The 17,683-nt window shown below is 53.8% G+C and overlaps 8 protein-coding genes across 8 annotated transcripts; 4 read left to right on the forward strand and 4 right to left on the reverse strand.

The window, feature by feature from the left end:
* Positions 1–892: 892 nt before the first annotated feature.
* Positions 893–1,387, forward strand: BDP55DRAFT_27457 (uncharacterized protein). The gene has a single exon (XM_060566445.1). It carries the CDS (start codon positions 1,033–1,035, stop codon positions 1,336–1,338), a length of 306 nt encoding a protein of 101 aa, XP_060432403.1. The 5' UTR covers positions 893–1,032; the 3' UTR covers positions 1,339–1,387.
* A 651-nt stretch (positions 1,388–2,038) lies between these two features.
* BDP55DRAFT_605531 (RluA family pseudouridine synthase) lies at positions 2,039–4,284 on the reverse strand. The gene is made up of 2 exons (XM_060571102.1): positions 2,129–4,284; positions 2,039–2,052 (listed from the first exon to the last, which is right to left on the reverse strand). Exon 1 carries the CDS (start codon positions 3,902–3,904, stop codon positions 2,450–2,452), a length of 1,455 nt encoding a protein of 484 aa, XP_060432404.1. The 5' UTR covers positions 3,905–4,284; the 3' UTR covers positions 2,039–2,052; positions 2,129–2,449.
* Positions 4,285–4,759: 475 nt separating this feature from the next.
* BDP55DRAFT_726102 (thioesterase superfamily protein) lies at positions 4,760–5,630 on the forward strand (the record flags this gene model as incomplete). Its single annotated transcript, XM_060579094.1, has 3 exons — positions 4,760–4,833; positions 5,176–5,226; positions 5,282–5,630. 3 exons carry the CDS (start codon positions 4,760–4,762, stop codon positions 5,628–5,630), a joined length of 474 nt encoding a protein of 157 aa, XP_060432405.1.
* A 65-nt stretch (positions 5,631–5,695) lies between these two features.
* Positions 5,696–6,817, reverse strand: BDP55DRAFT_546967 (oxidoreductase; the record flags this gene model as incomplete). The annotated part of the gene is made up of 2 exons (XM_060568704.1): positions 5,696–6,682; positions 6,758–6,817. The coding sequence occupies 2 exons, from the start codon at positions 6,815–6,817 to the stop codon at positions 5,696–5,698; spliced, it is 1,047 nt and encodes a 348-aa protein (XP_060432406.1).
* Positions 6,818–7,526: 709 nt separating this feature from the next.
* Positions 7,527–9,520, reverse strand: BDP55DRAFT_654953 (MATE efflux family protein). Its single transcript, XM_060574285.1, has 2 exons — positions 8,690–9,520; positions 7,527–8,607 (listed from the first exon to the last, which is right to left on the reverse strand). The coding sequence occupies exons 1-2, from the start codon at positions 9,267–9,269 to the stop codon at positions 7,676–7,678; spliced, it is 1,512 nt and encodes a 503-aa protein (XP_060432407.1). The 5' UTR covers positions 9,270–9,520; the 3' UTR covers positions 7,527–7,675.
* BDP55DRAFT_27488 (uncharacterized protein) lies at positions 9,012–10,649 on the forward strand. The gene has a single exon (XM_060566447.1). The coding sequence runs from the start codon at positions 9,460–9,462 to the stop codon at positions 10,336–10,338; it is 879 nt and encodes a 292-aa protein (XP_060432408.1). The 5' UTR covers positions 9,012–9,459; the 3' UTR covers positions 10,339–10,649.
* Positions 10,650–11,706: 1,057 nt separating this feature from the next.
* BDP55DRAFT_27743 (uncharacterized protein) lies at positions 11,707–13,179 on the forward strand. The gene has a single exon (XM_060566458.1). It carries the CDS (start codon positions 11,881–11,883, stop codon positions 12,973–12,975), a length of 1,095 nt encoding a protein of 364 aa, XP_060432409.1. The 5' UTR covers positions 11,707–11,880; the 3' UTR covers positions 12,976–13,179.
* Positions 13,180–14,038: 859 nt separating this feature from the next.
* Positions 14,039–17,072, reverse strand: BDP55DRAFT_691989 (uncharacterized protein; the record flags this gene model as incomplete). Its single annotated transcript, XM_060577052.1, has 5 exons — positions 14,039–15,152; positions 15,540–16,023; positions 16,080–16,339; positions 16,737–16,800; positions 17,003–17,072. The coding sequence occupies 5 exons, from the start codon at positions 17,070–17,072 to the stop codon at positions 14,039–14,041; spliced, it is 1,992 nt and encodes a 663-aa protein (XP_060432410.1).
* Positions 17,073–17,683: the final 611 nt, after the last annotated feature.

The raw sequence follows: 17,683 nt of genomic DNA on the forward strand, positions 1-17,683 counted from the left end.
AGGCTCATGACGGCTGGTGCGTAAGGCACCCCTGGTCAATCTTGTCTGCAACTCGCAGTCTCTTGCCATTGAACGTTAGTAGATGTGAGCCCAGCAACAGCATGGCACAGCCGGCCGAGGGGGGAAAAACCCCCAGCGATTTGGGGTGTTGTCTTCTCCCTGCTCTGCTGCCGAGTCTTATGTCGGCATCCTGTCTCACTTTTTTCAGCTTCGCGGCACGCCCTTCTGACCGAGCCAACTTTGATTCAGCGCGGTCAGCGTCTTATTCGCAGAAACACTCGCTCTCGCGGTGCGGCGTGTTGGCCTCCGCCAGATAGGTACGGTATGCACAATCGACCGAATGCCTGTCCTTGGCTGCCTGGCCAGCGAACCCGAGATCGCCGCTGTCCACGCGACCTGAGCCGAATTTCGCACGTGTCTGCTTGCGTGTATGTGTGTGTGTGTCTATGTTGCCTCTCGTCCATTGTTTTTTCATTACTTTTTTGCTGGTCTTTTCTTTTTCCGAGATGTGCCTCTTGCTCCGGGGTGTAGGATAACTCTCAGGATGCGGTGTGAGAACTTGAGAAAAGCGCACAGGTACTGAAGGGCAATGCGCCGGTATTCTCTCTGACATGCGTGGCGGGCTTCTCGAAGGTCCATGGAACTCTTCTGTCTGGGTTCTGCATTGCATCGGGCGTTCGCATTTCTAGCCTCTCGTCGTCCCAGCCCAGGGTCATGTCCGAGGACACCACCACCGCGGTGACTCTGGCGCATCGCATCGAAGAGGCGAGAAGGAAAAACGAAGCATGTTCTGTCGCCGAGCTGGATTGCGATTCACAAGGTTTCCAAGCTGGCGGGATTGTGGCGTTTCGGGGGAGGCTCCCTCCCCCCCTTTCGAGAATGGGAAGTCTGCTGATGTGTCTGAGGTTGATCTGTTGGTTCTCATCTCCCCGCGCCCAAAAAGTCTCACTCTACCTACTGGTTCCGTGATTAGTACTTTGTAGATGTTTCCAGCTGTCAATTAGTTCTTGTATTCCCCCAATCGCGGGGCAAATGTCCCGTCTGGCTCTGGGCGGCCCTCCCTCGTTGTTCCTTCTTCTCCCTGAGGTCGCATGCCGCATTTGCTTCTCATTCTTCCCCAGCCTGATCGCTCGGCATCGTGAATTCCAGCAATCTGGTCGTACAAGGCGTCTCGTGCCGGCCTCCCGAAGCTGCACGCATATTGTTCATGGGTTTGTAGTCGCTTGTGAGTTATGTCATAGGCGTTCGAATGTGGTTGACGAGGGGTTTCGGACACGGCGAAAGGCGTCGAGAAGGTCAACAAAGCAAAGAGGGCATCCGGAATCAGCGATTTTATGAGTTATTTCGGGGTGGGCTTAGCAATGCCGGTCCGGGGGTGATGAACCCCTGATGAATGCCGTCTTGTCGGCGCAATATCCAGTTCGGATCTCTGTTTTGTCAATTCTGACTCAGAAAGCCGGCCGTTGTATGTTTCGTTTCCTCTGTTAATTCCTTCGGGAGGATACCTGCCAGACCAATGAGGCCGGAATCCCCAGAAGAAAAAACAGGGCCTGCAGCAGACCCTGCTTGCAAGACCCGGCGCTGTGCCTGGCATGCGCCGGGCACCCTCATCCTCGAAAGCCTCGAGGCTCCAGCTGGTTAGGATGTCGGGGTGTTAGGTCAGGGCGGGCCAGCTGAGAGGAATGGGGGGAGGGGAGCGGTCTGGCGGTGGGTGGGAAAGGGCGGAAATCTCTCCGGATTCTGAGAACGAGGTACCGGAGCTGCTGAGGTACCTCGACGAGCTTCAGTACCCTCCCAGCGCCTCCTCGAGCCAAACCCAGGTGATACATGCGCTAGCAGCCCAATGACGACCGCTTTTCCCTTACGAGCCGACCAATCACTGGCTCAACCGGTGCTTTGCGGATCTCGCTCCGTAGTGTACTCCGTACTTCAGTACCCAGAATGGCCAGGGCCAGTGACTTGGCATTTCCGGGCTTATGGTCTGAGTGTGGTGTCGGCTGCGGGAGAGACAGTGAGACTCCAGAGACCCTGGACGAGTGCGAATCCTTTAGACTGGGACTTGTCAGCGGTCATTCCGTCACTGACGGAATTTCCGTACAGAAATTCCGTACAACCACCAGCAACGGACATGATGTACATCATCGCGCATCTGGAACCTTGTATGTCTCTAACGAAAGAAAAATGATATTGGGCCATGTATGGCGCTACCCCTGTACAACGCAGCAGGAGTGCAGGCAGGCTCAAGGAGAGCTTTCTATTCGTATCTGTATCTGTTGTTGCGAAAAAAGTCTGGTCGTAAATGCCTCAACCCGGGGTATCAAATCGTCCCAAATCCAACACAGAATTGGATCAGTGGAGTCAATCAATCGGTCCGTCCGGGACCGTGGTGAAGTACGTGAGTACGTAGTAAGTATGCAGGTATGTTTGCTTTCGCCGTACAGAGGTATTCTCAGGCGGCGCCTTCAGGTACTGCTTCTACCGCTGGGTCTGCGTCTGGTACTGCCCCCACCAACTCCTCCAGTCCCCCGACCTCCGTTGGTCCGTTAATGCCGTCCGGAGGAAGGGCCCACGCGGGCATCGGGCTGGTGTAGCTCCAAGCCCCTCCGGCATCTTCATATCGGAGGCTGTGAAGCCAGAGCGATAGTTCATGCTCGCCGGGGTCCGTGTAGAGCGGCGTATCGCAGACCTTGCAAAGCTCTCCTGATAGCTTTTCGGCCCTCCTCTTCTGGTACAGATCCACCAATTCGTCGTGATAGGCCACAGCGTCGGCAATATCTTGTTTGCCCATCCTTTCCAGACGCGACATGATATCTTCGTCCGTGTTCTCAACTGCCTCCGAGTCGTTGCATCCCAAGTTAATACCCCAAACTCGCTGGTTCGCATACAAGGGATCATTTTCAATAGGATGTCCGACAAATTGTAGATGCACGCGAATCTGATGCGTCCTGCCCGTCAAAGGCAGGCAGCGAACAATTGAGTAGCCCTCTTTCTTGATCCAAGGCCGGCGTTCCTCGTCCGCAAGTCGTTCCGCACTCTTGGGCTGTGCTGCCTCCGAGTTATTCAGAGTGTCCGGCGGGTAGTAGGCCAGACGTTTGAAGACGGTACGGGCCGACTTTCCGTTGGCGCGCACGCGGTTGAGGCCTAGTCGTGGGGATATCTGGAGGATAGGTTGATCGCAGACAATCTCGCCATCTGGAAACTTGCCAGCAACGCGCGCCAAGTATTCTTTGCGGACCGTGTGAGCTCTGATTTGAGCAGTGAGCTTCACTGCAGCCGGTGGTGTCTTGGCGACGAAAAGTATTCCACTGGTAAGGCGGTCCAGGCGATGGCATGGATAAGGTAGGAAATGCTCGCCTCGCTCAGACTTCATGATCTCGATAAGTGTATTGTACTTGTATCTGCCAGCAGGGTGTACCGGTACACCTGATGGCTTATTGACAACAATCATTTCATCATCTTCGTGAATAACACGAATTGGTTCGCCCGTAACAGGTGGCTCATGACGATGAATTGTGTGATTCACAAGGTCGCCATTCTTGACCAGATGATCCGGGCCAACAGCCTTTCCGTTGACAACAATGGCTCCGGTTTCCATGGCATAACGGTAGTACTCTAGGGTGCGGTCCCTGAATTCGTCCTCAAAAATATCGATTAGCTTCCGGCCGCGCCAGCGTTGCTTGGCCCAGGTGTGGTAGGTGAAGTGATAAGGGGCAACTCTGCGGAGACCGTCCTCGAAGAAGTACGGCCTTGGCCACATGTCGCCTGTAGGTGTCGTCAAGACTTCAGGCAGCTCATTGGAAGCTTCAGACGGTTGGGCATCCGGTAGCTTGGCTGGTTCAGCAGCTGGAGCTGCAGCCGACAGTGGGGCCGCAGCCGACGTTGGTGTCGTTTGATCAGAAGCCATGGCAGGCCTCAGAGATTCCCGTCGGAATGGCAACCTTGCCAAGGACCAAACTGAACGCAAGAGGGTAGCCAGGATTGATCGGGTAGGTAAGTTGAGAGGCGGGGTGTGCGATGATGTAAGTAGCAAGTGGTGTCTCGTGGAGCTTTGCGGAACTTTGACTAGCCGTAACTAAGTAGTGCTTGAGAAGTCGCTTGCTGCTTGCCTCGAAGAGCCTGGATAACAACTACCAACAAACTTTGCATGTATGGTGAAATGTATCTCGAAAAGAGTCACAAAATCTTGGCGGTCAGGCGTGGCAGAACTTTGCTGAAGTTGAATTTTTGGTGGACGGGTTCACAAAAGGTGGACTGGCAGAAGCGTGATTGGCCAGTGAACTTAGCTGCTTCATTATATAAGCTCAGCTGGAGTCCACCCTTTTCCAGCTAAGGTAATCAGCACCCCTGGCTTCTAAGAGGGAGGTATTCCGGCTCTGGACCAAAAAGGTCTGCCGACATTGGTGATTGGCTCCTTTTGCTTTTGGCGAAAACATGCCATTCTGCCTCGGCTCAGCTAGGAGATCTACTCAGCTGCAAATAGGCTGCGGTAATCTAGAGTCTCAACAAATTTTCCGCAACACCTAGCGGAAAGCTACGAGAGCTTCTTCATCGAAAGGTTTAAAAGTAACCAGCTGAACCACAACTCAATCGAGAAAAGTGCCGATAAGGCAACACACGCTTACCCAGTGACGTCTGACTGAGCATCCCTCTCCTGTGTCTCTGAACCAATACAACCCGGCCAAGGACCAGTACCTTCGGCATCCCCGCCTACGACGTGCTCCAAATATCCGATCTTCCTCTATCTCGCAAGAGCACCGCCATGGCGAGCAACAAGCAGTTAAAGCAGCGTCGAAGGGAGGACTACGGCTATATCTTAGATTACCGGACACGATGGTGAGTTTACCTCTATCTCGTCACCATTGACACAGGCTGTCATTGCGGCTTCCGCTTCTACCTACTCCTCGGTGCCTCTCGTCCTTCCTCCCTTACTATCGACCTCGAAACGGAGGGACCGGGCTCATTCCTCGCAAAGCTTCAAGGGGGCCTTGTCCGTGCTGCAAGCGGACGCCCTTTTGTCCTTTCCTTCGTCAACCTCTTACGCTCATGATTGAGAGAGGAGGGCGCCTTCGCAGCGTATCAGTAGCCGTCATCTCCTCATCATTCTCATCACCTCATATTTCGCTTTCATTCGTTTGTGCTTTTGCTGCTTGGGCAGAGATTGACAAGGTTTCTTAGGGCCGATAATGATATGTACCAGCACATGAACAATAGCGTCTACAATTTCCTGTATGTTTCTCTCGATCCAGCTAATGTCCGCGCAGCGCCCGGCTAAAGACTGCAGATACGACTCCGTAGTCAACGCCTACCTGATCGAGCACTGTGGCCTATCTCCCTTGGGTTCTGATCAGTACGGCCTTGTGGTACACTCGCATAGCGACTACTTTGCTTCGATTGCGTACCCCGCAGTCGCTCAATTAGCGCTGCGAGTGAACAAGTTGGGGAAGTCAAGCGTCACATACGAAATTGCCTTGTTTGAAAAGGGAGTGGACGAGGTGAGAGCAGTCGGGGAGTTTACCCACGTCTTTGTCGAGAGATCTACCGGTCGTCCAACCGCATCCGGAATGCAGGACGAAATGCGGAGGGGTCTGCGGCGACTTCTGGTGGTGGATGGCAGGGAAAACAAGCTCTAAATTGAACTCTATCACCCACCCACTTGTGCCCTGGAGCTTATCTCTGAACAAGTTCCTTTACAAGTTTACAGCTGCAAATCCAGCTTTTGGATTGCGCCATCCTGTTCACCACTCGTGAAGATCTTCTCGAGGAACTCCAAATCCGCCAGCGCCTCCTCAGGTGATTGCAGCGGGTTGGGTGTTCCGGCGGCTAAACCTTCGGCCCAGGCCTTGACCTCCTCCTTTACACCACTCGTCTGTCCAAAGTGAGTTGTTGTTGCCTCGCCGTCAAAGGGTTTGACGGTGAGGTCGTGACTCGACAAGGTCACACTGCCGTTCTCGCCCGCCACGTGGAAGTCGAAGGCACTCAGGGTTGAGCCGACACTGACGGCGAAGGAACCAGTGGCGCCCTGCTTGGTCTTGACGACGGCATTGATGGTGTCAATGGGCGGTAGATGCTCCCGGGTCAAGTCCGAGAAGGCAGCGACCGAGGCCGGCGCCGCGTCCTTGCCGAGCAGCAGGCGAAGGGCGGCGGCGAAGTGGACGCCACCGTCGAGGAGGAACCCACCCTGGTAGTCGGGCTTCTTGCGCCATGCGGTCTCAATGTACTTGCCGCCCAGCTTGACGAAGAAAAAGACCCTCACGTTGAAGCCGATGACTTTGCCTAGCTTCCGCACCTCGTCTCTTGCCGTAGTGTAGCGGGGTTGGAAACGGTAGTTCTCGGCCACGGCGAAGGTCACGCCCTTTTCGGCTGACACTTTTTTGTAATACTCGATCAGCTCCTGCGCACGAGCAATGTCGGCGGCGATAGGCTTCTCGGCTAAGACGTGCTTTCCGGCAGCAAGGGCCTGCTTGATGTAGTCGGGCTGGTTCAGTATGGGCAGGGCCAAGATGAGAGCCTGGATGTCATCACGGGCCAAGAGATCCTTGAAGGACTTGCCCTCGCCTGCGTCGTCAGAGTACAAGTCAGGTGAGGCTGACTTGGTGACGAGCTTGGCCGTGTCCTGGGCGGACTTGAGAGAGCGAGAGAAGATTGCCTTGAGGCTGAGGTTGTCGCTTGCTTCCACAGCAGGCTGTTTAGACAGTCAGTGACAAAGAGAGACGCGGCCTCCGCGGATGGGCGATATCGGCTAGGTGGTTTCCCTCACCAAATGCTCTTCCTTGGCAAAGATACCTCCTCCAACAATAGCTACTCCGATGGGGGCCATGGTTTCTCAAATATATGGTTCGAGATTGTATTACAGCCGTGCGGTTAACCTGAGTCAAGCAGTTGTCAAGGCAGAATGTATAAATAGATTGGGTACTGGACGAACTTCTGGTCTGAGATGAAAAGAAGAGATTGAGAGGGCTGAAGGGTGTCTCAATAATTTATTTGTTCAGACATGGTTGACAATCTTTCAGAGAATTCCTTATTTGACCATAAATGCGCGTTGTGCAGTAGCCAGGCACGCAAGCAATGCCATCATCGGCTCTCTCCTCCAATGCTTGGGGGGCTTCGTGATGGTAGTGGGGTTTTGTTGGCGGGGTTGAAGAGACCTGTGGCACAACCGTCTCGCAGCAAATTGATGGGTAATATTTTGCTAACCCAGACTCGTGCTATGTAAAGCAAGATATGTTAGCACGTAAACGTAAAACCCCCGCTCTGGAGCTAGAGCCCTTACTCTTTTGGGCAAGTATAGCAGTTGGGAAGTTGGGGGCCTGGGTTCCTACCTGATGGCTGATATACCTAGAACACAGGAAGGTATCCGTACAGACGGGAGTAATTCTGATGAGGTTCGGCTTGGGTCACAGGCGACTTTACTGTAAGGCAAGCAGGTGCTCAGTACAGATGAGGCTGCAGCTTCCACGTTTTCAATCGTCATGTGCTATGTTTGTACTTCTCAAGGAAATAATCAGCTGGCTACTAAAACTCGAAGAATTGCTCATGATCATGAATAATCTACCTCGTCCAATTTTCTCAATGGCTACGAATATCTGCCCGTATAATTTGGTCTCCTGATTTACTTCCTTCCTGCCGCGTTCCGGGGCTACAACACTGATTTCCAGATACTTTCTTCCCGGTCTTGCTATACCGTACCGGAGGCCGTGCTCTCAGATTCAACCTCGTCGTCGCTGCTACTGTCGTCCAGTCTATCGATCGCTCGTTGACACTCCTTTTCCCACTTACTAAACCCAACAATCACCCATTCCAACGCCCCAACCAGATACAAGGCGACACATTGTCCGATCCACAGGCCGGCGAGACCCCAGCCGTGAAAGGCGAGGTAGATGCCGGCGGGGAGAGCTCCACCGTAATAGCTGACGAGATTCACCGCAGCTCCGACCCACTGACGGCCCATGCCTCGAAGAGCACCACCACACGATCCGTTAAGACCATCTGCTATCTGGAAGAGTGCGACGTACGGCATCACTTCCCCCACGAGCTTCACTACTCGCTCATCGTCGTTGAAAATTTTGCCAAATACATCTTTCGTCGCCATGAGCACAATAAGAACAACGCTCCCGAGTATCACGGACAGAATTGCTGCCGAGTGTGCTGCTATCGCCGCGTCTCGAGGCCGCTGCGCTCCCAGCAGATTTCCTAGTCTTGCCGACGCTGCTACCCCTAGACCGAACGGAATAGTGTTGATGATCTGGTCTGCCGTCATGATGACAGACTGAGCAGCCAACGGGATAGTGCCAAGTCTCCCGGCTGCCAAGGCCACGATCTCGAAAGCCCACCATTCAGTGCCAACATGGACGACTCCAAGAAGTGCGAGCTTGGAAAAGGGTCCGATGTTTCTGATGGCCTTCCGGAGCTCCAAACCGCCCCAGCATTCCTTGCCGCGGATGAAGATGGCATAGGCCACAAGAAGGAGAAACGATAGCCAGTACGAAATACCCGTCGCCAAAGGAGCACCATACAAGCCGAGGCCGAGAGTATGGATGAACAAATAGTTGAGCCCGGCGTTCATCGGGGATGTAATCAACAGCACATAAGTGCCTGGGCGGTAGATCGCTGTCACAGCCACGTCAGTGCCGTTATCTATTTCTCCCACTCTTTGACTTTCTCGAGGTGGCACTGAGGACCCTTGACTTACCTTGCGCCTGCAAATACTTCTTCATGGCCTCGAACCACACGTACCCCAACCCGCCTGGGATCAGGCATCGCAAAAACGCCGAGCTTTGCACGCAGATGAACTCTTCTTGGCCCAGCGCCCGGAACACCGGTTCGGAGAACCACCAGAGCACTGCCACCACCGCATAAAATGACGACAAAACAAGGATCCCTCTCTGCAACAGAATGCCCAGGTCGTGCTTGTTCGAAGATGCTGTGAAGCTACTCGACGCAAGAGTGTCGAGCGCGGTCGTACCACCCAGGGCAATGAGCCACGCTGTCGCCATGGCGAACATGTAGCTGAAGGCAGCGGTGGCGAGTGCTTCCGGGCTAAGTCTACCAACAATAAGAACGCTGATAGTTTGCAGACTATTCTGCAGCGTATACGCCAGGATAACCGGGACAGCGGCTTTAGCCAGGAGCAGGATCTCGGCCAGCCATTGCCGGACTGCGTAGGGCTCTTCCGACTTGGCCGCCGGGGGTTTCGGTAGCAACGCCGTGGTCTCGGACCGGAACGACATGGAGGGCGGGCCCAGTGTGTCGGCCGACGACGTGTCCGACATGGTGGTTCTTACTCGGATTGCGACAGCTCTCTTTCAAGCTCGTTCTCACCCCGGATGCGGTGATTGTGGGAAATCCGACCGATGGTTGAATCCGTTTTCCGGAAGTCGATACCTTAGGGTAAACTGCGAGCGCGAGTCAAGGGACGAAGCAGATGAGACAATCCGAGGCTAGTTGCGCACCCAAGCACCGATGTGTTTGCTGGCGAATTTCCAAAGACTTAAGGGAGGGAGCGAAAGTTCAGACGATCAGATGTCAAAAGAAAACGAGAAGGACAGCAGGAAACGGCTCAGCATTGTATACGGCAATTTTCAAAACTCCATCTCGCGACCCCTCCCCATCCCATGCTGGTCTCGAAAGTTCAGACACAAGATAGCTGACAAGAGCTATTTGCCACGCGCAATTGGACCAAGTTTGCAACTCCATGACGGACAATTGACTTTGGACACCTCTCGCGAGGCATGCCTGGTTCTCATCGCGCGGGGGGAACCCCTCAATCGACGAGCCAAGATTGGACAGCGATTAGTCTGCATTTCGGCCGACATGAATTTCTTTTCACGCTTGCGAGGGTCTACGTGGGCGAGGACGTTAGAGAGCGGACCGTTGACTCTGAGTGGCTGCATCAATTATCGCATGGCAACTGTCCCATCCGAACTGACGCAATGGATGAGGTCGGATTTCTCGAAGAAGCAAGCGGCTGACATTGTGCGCAGTTGCTGCGACTCTGCCCTACTGATTCTCTGGAAATGCGGCGGCCACCTTGATGAGATACCCAGAGATTCGGTGGCCCAATCTGCCGGAAATGCAAATCGTGCATACCGCATTCTTCAGCGCGCTAAGCCAAGAAGAGGAGCCGATGCTCAACCATTGCAGATTATCTTATCTCGCATCTTATCCGTGGACCGAGGGCAGCGAGGCTTACCTAAGAAACGATGGCCTGCGGCATCGGCAGTGGCAGAGGCGGGCAAGGTGGGCAGAGGCTTCGGTGAAGAGACAGCGGGAAACGGCCGACACCGGTATCGGGTCCAGCTTTGCCGGCCGAGTGGGGGGCTCTGGGGAGCAGCTACCTGATACCGTACAAAAAAAGGGCTGAGGGAAACCTTAGAGGGGGGGCGTTGTTTTATCGGACAGTCGCATTGCTTCGAATCTGCGAGTACGGGATATCATCGCTTCACACCAGCACCGACTGGTTCACCAGGTACTTTGCTTTGCTGCAGGACTTGTCAAGGTCAGAGCGCGCAAGTACCCATCTGACTTTACGCCTATCTCAAGATCTTCGCCGCAGCAAAAGGCCGGCGGCCGACCTCATGACTGACGGGACTGTGGACATGAGAAGAAAAAAGGGGGAAAACAAGACTTGAACTTGCATTGGCGCAATACGAGAGTGGGCAAAGAACGAATGGAGCAGCTCCAGAAGACACTCTAGAAGAACCTTGGCCCAAAAAAGGGAAAAATCGAGACCATCTTCAGAGCATCAAAGCGCAATGGTCAGGTTAACCGCCAGGCGAGTTCGACAGATTTGGACAGAGGCACGAGAGCACGAGGGTCCATGGTCAAGGGTTGATGGGCGCCACCATCTTGAACTAACATTCTCGCACAGAGTATCAACGACGATCAAGCTTTAGACACGGAAACTTCTCGAAAACAGCCGAAATAGTCTTAGCTACTGGAACAACAGAAGCTATCCAACCTGCTAGCATAGGTGTAACAACAATTGCGGCCAATGGACGGCACGCGAACGACTAACGGGGCACGACGCCATGTGCTTTTCATGAGTCGAACTGGCCAGGAACAACGGCTTAATCTCATGCGACACGAGGCGACTTGAGTTGACTTCAACTTTATTTTTTGAGCCAACCTGATTTGATCTCGTCATTACTGCATTGATTGAGTCGAGCAAACGGCGAATGCGGCAACGATTCAGGTTTAACGATGGACAGGACTTCGTAAGGATACTTCGTAGGGGATACCTACGAATACCTTACTTGGTGCAAGGTTGAGTCCTCTTTTCACAGAACGCATAACGGCGTCATACAGATCTCATGGTTACGGGTGAGAACCAACGCATTCTGCAAGGCCAAAGTTAAAGTCTAAATAGACGAACCCCGTCCCCTGCCCGGTCAGCGCCCGCGAAGCCCGTCAGGTCAGCCCGCCCGCCCACTGAGCGACATTGAAGGGTGCCATTTTCTCATCGCATCTTGATGACAATCACACAAGGAAGATTCCCTGCCACCGCGGTGGCCGCAAGGTACTCTGTATAGATCAAAATTCAGCACACACAAGGAAAACGGAGTCTGATCTGACACAGGACGTGGCAGCCTTCTGCGTGTACTTCGATCCATTCTTTCATTGGGAAAGGAATTCGTTCGAAACACGCCGTGGAACGTGGCTCTGAACTCTAAACCTTTCGTCGGGTAACCCTTTCGCCCGCCCCCCCCCCCCTCCTCCGTCCGGGACTGGGCTTCGAAAACAAGTGAACACGGCCTGTTCTCATTCGACCAACATTGGACATCGCAAGGTACCGGATGCAATGTCTGTACCTTTGGTCGTCAATGTACGGATACATTGCGACAACTGCTCTCCTCTTTCCTCTGTCTCTTCCGCACCACCCTGATGAGCGAACATTGTACAATCACCCCTACGTACCTTATCCGTGGGGAAGTCATCTTCCTTCAACTTTGCTCTTCCTTGCTCGTGGGACATCGCATTGCATGCACCACCTCACGCAGCACAATTACACGGCACGATTGCTTCCAGAGTTCCACACCACATGTTTCTCCCTCTCCCTCTCTCTCTCTCTCACACACACACACACACTCTCTCTCTCTTTCTCTCTCTCTTTCTCTCTTTTTGCCTTTGTATCTTTTGTATTCACCCGTCTCTGGTCCTACGATCTGCATAGTACATCCCATCATACACCCTCCTCCTCCTCTTTTCCTTTTTCCATTGCGGAAGCTCTCATATTATGCGTCAAATCGAACTCAGGCTTTCCTGGCAGGGAATCATTTTAGCGGAGGTTCGGGATCGACGCCGCCAATGCCTCTACTGTGTAGGCTGTCTTCTGCGGATATCTCCTTGAACTCTTTTTTTTGGGCTTCAAATAGTTTTGACGTCACCTCCGGACGACGGAAGAGGAAACAGAACTGCGGGTGCGGAAATTCCGCTAGAACGGTTACACTACAAAGTCCAACCGTCAAAGAACCCAGCACAGCCAGCCGCTGCCCCGGCACAAAGTGCGGATGCTACGTACGGACGGGCTCGGGAGTGCTTGAGATCCACTTGCCAACCACCGTCCCGAATCCGCCAGGCTCTCTGTACGGAGTACCTATGCGTGTCTCACTTCCGCACAAGGGGTTTGTGATATCCGTGGTTGAGCTGGAGTATGCCATTCCATTCTTCCGTTCTACCGTTTGTCGGTCAGCCAGAACCGGCCCTTTGTATTACCGATACCACTCAGGACGCGGACAGACCGACCTCGCTTCCACAGATTGCGTACGAGCGTATCGTTCGTTTCCCGGGGAAGCGGTCGAACGGGAAATAGGGCGTCCAAACGGTTTAGGGTTCTTCAGTGCAGCTTCTGGCACGTCCACGTGGCTTCCGGCAGAGCGAACGGACAACCGCCTGGCATCGCACTTCTCTGCGACTTCTCTCTTTCAGCATGGTCGCCCGTTTCACGGGGGCCTCGAACGCTGCCCATCCCGGCCGTGACGAGTTACATGTTGCCGTCAAAAACGTGGGCAGCGTTGTATCGTCCATCAAAGTGTCAGGAGAGGAATCGTCTGCTGGGCGCCCGCTGCTGGGACGGTTCCGCAAACTGGAACATAACACACACCCTACTATGGGGGAGGGGGAAGGGGACAAAAGGGACGAGGGGAGCATCAGCAAGAGGAGGGGGACTGCATCGTCACCCACTCTTTAGAGTTCGAGGCCGCAGCATGACCGCAGGCCAGCCTCTCCCCCAGTACCCTCCCTCGTTCCCACCCTCTTGATGCTCGCTCGTCTTGACCCCGGTCTTTGGTTGAACTTTGCCAGCGGAAGGTGCAAGCGCTTCCCCAGGAGTAATTTCGGAAGTCGGATCGTAGGGATTGTTGATGGGGATTTGGAAATGACGACGTTATGGCCCAGGCACGAAGTTACTGTTTCTCGCACAATTGTCGTGATGCCAAAAAAACCACCTCCCTTGTACTCCGTACCCTGCCATATATCAAGGCCCCCCCCTGGACAGTTACCCTGTCCATGAAGCCTTCTCCCTCCCCTGTCTGTTCTTTTTTTCCTCTCCCAATGTTACCCTTATGCAGTAGCTTCCAGCAGCAAGCTGACCCCCTGGAAGGAAACCGCTGCGCTGCGGTGTTGCCGCCGGCAGCGTCGCCTTCTTCACCACCTCGTGGCAAGTTGAAGTCTTTCGAATCCCAGGAATGGACAGCCCGAGAATGGCAGGTTTGTTGTTGTTACAGACGTTACGCTCAACGGACGTCATTCTCGACGCAGAACGCAGTAATCTGCTGCTTGCCAGTGGCCCCCTCCTACACACCTCCATGATAGAAGGGAAATATTTTCCCTCGTTGTCGGGTTTCGTAACCTGCAATATGCGGCCGTGGACCGACGTGTCCAGCAATATCCATGACTTTGCGGGAACGGAGTCACTCCACCACAAAGGAGGAGTCTCTTCAGCAATCGTCGTGTGTTTCTTGGCTACACACCCACTCACCGCTCTTCGCTCCCGGAGCGCCGTCTCCTCTTGCTGATGCCGCTCCATCCCTCTCTTCCTCCTCTACTCCTCCCACTCCTCCTGCTCTCCCATGTCTTGGCCCTCGAGCCAATGCTGCAGCCGCATGCCGGTCGACGCGGCACCCATAGCCATTGCCCAGTCTTCCACTCCGAGCGTGAGAGTGCTGATTGTCACCATGTTCTTCACAAAGCGCGCGTGCGGCGTCCGGTGGCATGCCGGCGCGATAGCCAGCATAATCCAATGAAATATGCCCACCGTGTCGTTCCATGCCGACAAGGGTACGCGCCATGTCGTTGTCCAGATCTGCAGAAATTCTGATTCCGTGCATGTCCCGCTCAGCGGCGTCCGGGTCATGACGGCCCGCGTGTAAAGTAACGCTGTCATTCGGATAACCTGGTACATGAAATCCGGACTTTGCTGGTGGTGGTATACGGATCGAGGACTCGTCGGAGAATCGCTAGCGTCTCGGGTATGTGACTTGGTTGACGACCATTCGGATGTTGTGGTGGAGTCGGAATTCGGACCCGAAGGTGATCGGCCCGGGCCAATGGAGCCAGGTCCGGCTGCCGTACCTGTGCTGGACATACTCCCGCTTCGTATGGATTCTCTGTCGAAGGCGGCAGAATAATTGCTATTGGGCGGCGAGCTCGTTCGAGTAGGAGGATCTGAGGAGAGACTTTGGCGATGTCCAGGTGTGGTTGGGTGAAGACCGCTGATATGTTCATACATGTACTTTCCCATCGATCGGGCCTTTAGCGAGGCTTGGGTAGTTGTGCTGGCTGATGCCGTCGATTCATCGTAAATCGCGTCGACGACGCAGAAAAGATATCTCACATTGTCGAGTATCGAGGCCGTCGCCGGGTGGATGCGCAGACTCGTGGCGCAATCGGAGAAAGATGGGAGTGATCCGCTATACGGTAGATGGGAAACCAAAGGCGATAGGTTCGCCATGCGAAGGGGAACGTCCTTTATAGGGTCGACGAAGGCGTATGGCGTCGCCAAGACCCGATGTGCTGAATTTGCCGCTTCTCCTGCTGTCGCTGACCCCATCGATCCTTTGCATCCGCTTCCTCCGCCTTCACGGTCGTCGTCCGAGGGCGACAGAGTCAGTAGCAGTGGGCTGTTTTCATGGGCGAGGGATATGGAGACATCGTGACTGTGCATATGAGTCAGTTCATCGGGAAGGTAAAGACGAGCCAGACGGGCATATCGTTTGTTGAAAGAGGATCCGTTCGCGAGTCAAACGAGTCAAGAGTCAAGGCCTAGAGCGAAAATAAGACCAGAGAGGGTCGGACGGACAACTGGAAACATGGTAAATAGGGCGGAAGATACTGCGTACGAGAAAATTGTCGGAAAAGCCAAATAAAGGACGCAGCAATAATGCGGGAAGTAAAATATACAGAACGTACAAACATACGGTTACGTGAGTAGCAATTGTCAGGACACGACAAAGGCAAACATCAACACACCAAGGTATAACAGTCGCAACAAGTTCAATCCGGAAAACGTGTAATGATTCGAACAGTATAAGAGGTCTACGTACACGATGGCGTTTTTCGCCAAGAGGCCGTCCATGCCGAGTTGATTGAAGCCGCCGCGTAGCCTGATCATATCTCGCAAGCCCTTGAGGTGGTATCGTAGGTCCTGGTCCGATTCGCCCCAGTACCATTCAGCCACGGTAAGCTGAATGACGCCGGCGATGGCCGCATCGCCGGGCTTTTGTGTTGTCGGGGTGGTTGAGCTGTTTACGTCTGCTGCGGTGACTGCGGTGGTGTTTGACGCCCTACTTTTGCTGCTGTCCGTTGTTAGGTTCTCGTTGAGCATTGCGATGGCTTGACCTTTGTAAGTCCGCAGGACATCTGTCCGTACATCCCCAGTCTCGTGGAGGAAGCAGGCCGAGGTGTAGAGAATAATTCGCATTACCAGGGGATCTTGAAGGCAGAAGGGAGAGTAGTGACGGATAAAGGGATTGTTGGGGCTCGGGTCGCCGTTGATAGAAGCTTTGAAGCGCGAGAGAACCGCGATATCTGTACTCGCTCGTCAGTATCAATTCTTTGGCTTTTCAGGAGCTGTGGCAACGTACAAAGTCTGAGTAGTTTCTTGTTCAAGGGGGTTTGGTCCACAGGCAAAAGTGCTATTTGCTCGTCTATCCCGCTGGCTGGTCGCCCAGAGAATTGTATCCTAGACTCTGCTGGATGTGACCAAGCTCCAGGACTCAGCCCATGCTGGGGAGTGTTGTCTTCATCAAGGACCGTTTCAAAGTTGTCGAAAATCAACTTTGGGACTGCTAGTCGATGTGACAAGACTTGCTGCGATGCTTGGAAGGTATCGGCATCGAGTATGCTGCGGTCAGGATTGGCCAGTGGAAGCCACGAAACCAATGGCGGAAGGCATTCCGCGTCGGTATTGAGGAGCTCTGAATCTAACCGTTGTACACCAGTCGTAGATTGATATACTGCCGTTTCCGAACTTGGGCTTGGATGTGACGTCGAGAGGCCTGATACAGCCCAGCCGGCGACAGAGGGACTCCCGAGTGGTCTTGTTGACTGAGACGTTTGTATCAGAGGAGAGCTTACTCCTGGGAGTGTTGAGAGGAGGGGACCACGACCTCCTGCTCTGGCAGGCGTCAGGAAGATAGACGTTCCCGGTATGCGGCTGCTGTCGTGTTAGGTCTTGTACAAGAGTGTGGTAACAGTCGTGGATTTGGCAAGAGAGAATGGGGACTGGGCTTCGGACTTACTTGCCCACACGATACTCGCAAACTGGTTGAGGGAAACGGCGGAGGCAGTTACTACATGGCTGACCTTGATCACACTGTATCTGAGTTAGTCCTGTGGCTCTCAGACATGTGGGCTAAATAGGTACGAAGCGAAGACGCTTCTTTTGATATCTTGTAAGTGATCAGCCAACACTTAGTGCCGCACACGAAGTACACGGCCAAAAGAAAAAAGAAGTCTCAAACACTCAGTGTACGTGCCTTCTGCTTCCTCCGCCTGCACTGCCCACAGGAGGTTGTTGATCTCTCAGCGCGTGCTGCGTTCCGCGACGCCCGCTGCTGCTGCGAGCCTTCGGACATCGTCTAAAACAGCAGGGAGGCGGCTGCTGCTTCTGCTCCTGCTTCTGCTTCTGCTGCTAATGCTCCCCGCTTTCGTCTTCCACGGAGCATCCGTTCCTGAGGTCCTTATTTTCTTGTTCCACCTTTCCAGCAGATCGGTGGCGGCGGCGACACAGTACCAAACATGACGTGACTTTGGACCCGAGAATCTGGTTGAAATTTTCCTGGTAAGGCTGACTTATAAACAAATCGGAGAAAAGAGTAAAAGGACATTGTCGAAGCCAGATCAAAGGAGAAAGGAGGCTTTGTCTGAGCTGCAGGTCGTCGGATTTTGACACATTTGGTCTAGCGTCATGGGGATACCTTCCTTGAATCGAGCTGGACTGAGGAAAAGCCACAAACCAGCCCTCTGGTTCTTTCTTGGGGTTTGGTTGATGTGCACTAGCTTCCTCACTAGTGCGAAAGCCCAAACCCGGGAAGTGGTAGTTTGATGGTTCAAGGTTTTGCTCGCTGGAGAGAGAGAGAGAGAGAGAGAGAGAGAGAGAGAGAGAGAGAGAGAGAGAGAGAGAGAGAGAGAGAGAGAGAGAGAGAGAGAGAGAGAGAGAGAGAGAGAGAGAGAGAGCGTATTTGGA

Source organism: Colletotrichum godetiae (assembly GCF_030913485.1).
Source record: "Colletotrichum godetiae strain CBS 193.32 chromosome Unknown BDP55scaffold_10, whole genome shotgun sequence".
Classification (NCBI taxonomy): domain Eukaryota; kingdom Fungi; phylum Ascomycota; class Sordariomycetes; order Glomerellales; family Glomerellaceae; genus Colletotrichum; species Colletotrichum godetiae.

Coding starts and splice junctions, on each gene's coding strand:
- BDP55DRAFT_27457 (XM_060566445.1), top strand. CDS start 1,033: ATGTCCCGTCTGGCTCTGGGCGGCCCTCCCTCGTTGTTCCTTCTTCTC.
- BDP55DRAFT_605531 (XM_060571102.1), bottom strand. CDS start 3,904: ATGGCTTCTGATCAAACGACACCAACGTCGGCTGCGGCCCCACTGTCG.
- BDP55DRAFT_654953 (XM_060574285.1), bottom strand. CDS start 9,269: ATGTCGGACACGTCGTCGGCCGACACACTGGGCCCGCCCTCCATGTCG. Junction 8,608..8,689: donor GAAGTATTTGCAGGCGCAAG/GTAAGTCAAGGG, acceptor TGGCTGTGACAG/CGATCTACCGCCCAGGCACT.
- BDP55DRAFT_27488 (XM_060566447.1), top strand. CDS start 9,460: ATGTGTTTGCTGGCGAATTTCCAAAGACTTAAGGGAGGGAGCGAAAGT.
- BDP55DRAFT_27743 (XM_060566458.1), top strand. CDS start 11,881: ATGAGCGAACATTGTACAATCACCCCTACGTACCTTATCCGTGGGGAA.